The 3,931-nt window shown below is 42.5% G+C and overlaps 1 protein-coding gene across 1 annotated transcript in view; it reads left to right on the forward strand.

The window, feature by feature from the left end:
- Positions 1 to 2,740, forward strand: part of LOC103459919 (stromal interaction molecule 1-like) — a 25,283-nt gene extending 22,543 nt beyond the window's left edge. Inside the window, exons 14-19 of the mRNA XM_008401858.2 lie at positions 184 to 273; positions 360 to 428; positions 1,151 to 1,216; positions 1,279 to 1,488; positions 1,571 to 1,832; positions 2,685 to 2,740. Coding sequence (XP_008400080.2) covers positions 184 to 273; positions 360 to 428; positions 1,151 to 1,216; positions 1,279 to 1,488; positions 1,571 to 1,832; positions 2,685 to 2,740 — 753 coding nt within the window. The remainder of the gene's footprint in view (positions 1 to 183; positions 274 to 359; positions 429 to 1,150; positions 1,217 to 1,278; positions 1,489 to 1,570; positions 1,833 to 2,684) is intronic.
- Positions 2,741 to 3,931: the final 1,191 nt, after the last annotated feature.

The raw sequence follows: 3,931 nt of genomic DNA on the forward strand, positions 1-3,931 counted from the left end.
GGAAGGAAGGAAGGAAGGAAGGAAGGAAGGAAGGAAGGAAGGAAGGAAGGAAGGAAGGAAGGAAGGAAGGAAGGAAGGAAGGAAGGAAGGAAGGATGGATGGATGGATGGATGGATGGATGGATGGATGGATGGATGGATGGATGGATGGACAGGAGGTTGACCTGCCGTGTTTTACCTGCAGAATGAGGCTCCACCCCGCCGCTCCGTGGCCGAACTGGCAGGAAGGTTCAAAGGTCAGGCTCCCAACCCGAGCGGCACCGCGGGGAACCAGGTGAGCGTCACCTGCACATGAACAGGAAATATGGAGAATATAAATGTTTACATTTCTATTTAAACATTTATATTGCTGTTCACTAGGATAAACCTGTGAGGCGGCGGCCGCCTCGGACCCTGCAGCTGCCGAACCCGAACCCAGAGCAGAACCAGGTGAGACGCCGTCAGCCAATCGCAGCCTCACAGAGGTTAATGCAGCTTTATCCACATTTAAAAAAATTAGGAATGAAAACTTTTCAAAGGCTGAAAAATCCTAAGATTTCATTCTGAAACTTTTAGAATTATAAGAAAAAAAATCATTTAAATAATTATAAATTATAAGAAAGAAACCCAGTGGGATGGTAACGACCACCAGCACCGCAGTCTAACCCCAACCCTAACTCCATTTGAAAGACAATAAAAGACTAAAAGATTAAATGTGCAAAAAGTACGACAAATACATAAAAACATGAAATACAGAAAACTAAAGCAGGAAAATCACTCAAAACAAATAATAAATGAGAATTTTCTGTCCTGAAAACAAAAAACTAAGTTATTAATATTTAACTTTTATAAAGAATATTATTTTTCCTAGCGCTGTCGATCAACCTCATGTACACACTGCTAAATGTTCTAATGGTGGAAACCGTTTATCTGACGTCATAAGTAGCTATGCTAAAWAGCCTTAGTATTTACAACAGCCTATGCTAACTAGCACTGGGAGAAGGCAGACGAGGTGGTACCAAACTGTCATGGTGACATTTTCAACATGTTAAAAGATTTATTTATTTTTTTCATTAAAGTTTGTATATGAACTGTGGATGAGCCAGGAAACAGGAAGTTGATGTTTTATTTGAACAGGTTTGATTTCGGGGTAACGGTTCTGTCTGTTTCAGCCCCCATCAGGCGTCTCGTCTCCACCCAAAGCCAAGAGGAACTCGGCTCTGATCGAGAAGCTCCAGGTGAGTCCAGCCGCTCTGACATCACTATGACGTCACAGTGACATAACTTTCTGTGTGCTCAGGCCAACCTGGCGCTGGGCTCGCCCACCGCCGCGCCGCTGAAGAGCCCCGGACTGAGGACGCTTCCTGCTGGCTTCACCCCACCCTCCCCGGGCTCCGCTCCCCCGGTTCCCATGGTAACCCCCACCAGCCCCGCCCCCACAGAAAGCCCCACCTCCTTTGAGGCTCCGCCCTCAGCCGCAGAGGGAAACATCCTGCCTAGCATCAACAAGGTGAGCAAGAAACTACTCATTACCTGTGTAACATCACTAACAACATCACTGCTGACCTCTCCTGTGATTGGTCCGTCTCCAGGGCAGACCACGGGGCTCCATGAGGCGGCGTCCTCCGTCCCGCCGTCACAAGACGTCCAGCAGCGGGGATGATGCAGGACTGGGACAGGAAGGGGCGGAGACACACCTGCAGTCCCGGACTGCGGGGAGTCAGGGGGACGCCACGGAGGAGGGACAGGGGGGACCTGGAGGGGAGGATGAAGAGGGAGAGGTGTTCAAAAAGGAAACCGCATCATCGCCAGAGATGAAGGAAACCCATGAAGAAGAAGAGACGAAGAGAAACAGTGTGAGGGAAACAGAGGAAGAGGACGGGACGTCTTCATCACAGCTGAGGGGAGAGGAGGAGAAAAAGGAGGAGGAGGAGAAAAAGGAGGAGGAGAATTGGACGGAGGAGAAAAAAGAAGAGGAGGAGAAAAAGGAGAAAACCGAGGAGAAAAAGGAGGAGGAAGAGGAGAAAAAGGAAGAGGAGAAAAAGGATGAGAGAGAGGAGGAAAAAGAGGAAAAACAAGAAGAATCGACTGATGGAAAAAGGAAGGAGGATGAAAAGATGGAGGTCTGATTTCTGATCGTTTGAATGGTTCCGTCTGTAGACTGAGGAAGAAACCATAAGTATTCATACCCCAGCTGCTGGATCAGAACCAGGAAAAAGACTGAAATTAAGTTTGAATAACCGGAAGCCAGCGATTAAATTGGAGCTGGTTCTGCTTCCCCTCTTGGTCCAGTTTTATTTTGGTTCTGATCCAGCAGAACTAAATATAAATACTTCTAGTTTYATACACTAACAGATCAAACTCCTTTGTCAGAACCGCCCAGAATTKGATCTTTACCTTGTTATTATGATGCTTTTATTTTGAAATAAGGACGCAAGCACCTATAATATGAATATAGCTTAAGTATTTTATAGTTAAAAAATGTTTAGGTTATCTTTAATTAGTAATCACTTCCTGTCATTGGATGCTATCGCCATGCTAACTGGTTGTTTGAGTAAGAAAAAGGTGTGGTTAAAAGACTCACTGAAGCATTCAGACATTAAAGGTCCAAATGACCCACACCGAGCCAAACTTGCCCGGTTCTGAGACAGAACACGGGAGTGAAACCAGGGTTTTCTCTGACCTATTTTCGTGTTTCTTCGACAGAGTTCTTCCCGATGAGGAATMGGACGTTTGGCCGWGTCGGAGCGAGGTCCCTGTGACGTTGAGCCCCTGAATTGCAGAGCGGGAAACCCTGCGACAGAAACACTTTGGAGAAAATGGCCGCCGACGCTGGGTAGAGAAATGTCGGAAAACTCTGAGCTACCGTTTGAAACTCAGACAGGAAACTCTTCCTGAAGCTTTAGTGAAGCTCCAAAAGCAGTTTTTACTAATACAAGCTTTTCCACACTGCGGCGCTGCATTTCATATTTTTTTAAGAACAATGTGTGAATTTTGTGGGGGGAGTTGTAATGGTTTCTTGCTGTTTGGTGTCTTTGAAATTTTGAGGTTAATTTCTAGAGTGAAAAGAATCAAAATCAGAGTTTTATCAATGTTCAGAGCTGTGAGGAAAAAAAACCATAATGCCTTATTCTGGGGTAATTAATAAAAAATAACTTTTTACAAATATAAACTGAATTTTTTTTGTTTCGTTTTAACTGCTAAAAAAGATGATATAAAGTCACGCTGTGGTTGGATGGATTACCCTACTAATTATACCTAATAAGTTAAAACAAACCAACCCACTCTGAACTAAGATATTCTAAACCAACTTGATRTTATTTTTGCTCATCTTATCTTAAGCTAAATTAAGTTAGGATAATGTTAGGTGTTAGGATTTGATGCTGAAGTGTGTTGGTCAAATGGTAAGGTAAGCCATTTGAGCCTAGTTTAGCATTAGATTGGCATACTCAGATAAACTGACCCAGCTAAAATAATCTAAGATAATATCAGTTTAATTAGATGAGCTTAAAGTAATATTGGTTGAGATTATTTTAGTGTGATACTTTACCTTAGCTTACCTTTAATTTAGAATGGTCTAGTTTAAGATTAATTTATCTTAGATGAGCTATATCAGAGTAGCTTTTCTTAGTAGTTATTTTAATCTGTCTCAAGTTAGTTTAGTTAACTTGGTTTGGTTATGKTTAGCATGATATGAATTAGCTTAGTTAAGCTTTAGTTTAGCTTACCTAAGATAAGGTAACCTATAGCATGCTAAGCTAAACTAAAGTTAAGTATGGTTTGCTAAGATAAGACAGTTTAACTATTTCAGCTTATTAAACCAAGCTAAACCTAAAGAAGCTAAACCACGCTAATTTAAATCAGGTTAACGGTTAACCTAAAAATCAGATGAAGAAAGCAGAAGATAATCTACAGTGGTAAATGTAGTGGATTGGCAAAGAGTAAAAAAAAAA

This window comes from Poecilia reticulata, unplaced genomic scaffold, assembly GCF_000633615.1.
Source record: "Poecilia reticulata strain Guanapo unplaced genomic scaffold, Guppy_female_1.0+MT scaffold_131, whole genome shotgun sequence".
Taxonomy (NCBI): Eukaryota; Metazoa; Chordata; class Actinopteri; order Cyprinodontiformes; family Poeciliidae; genus Poecilia; species Poecilia reticulata.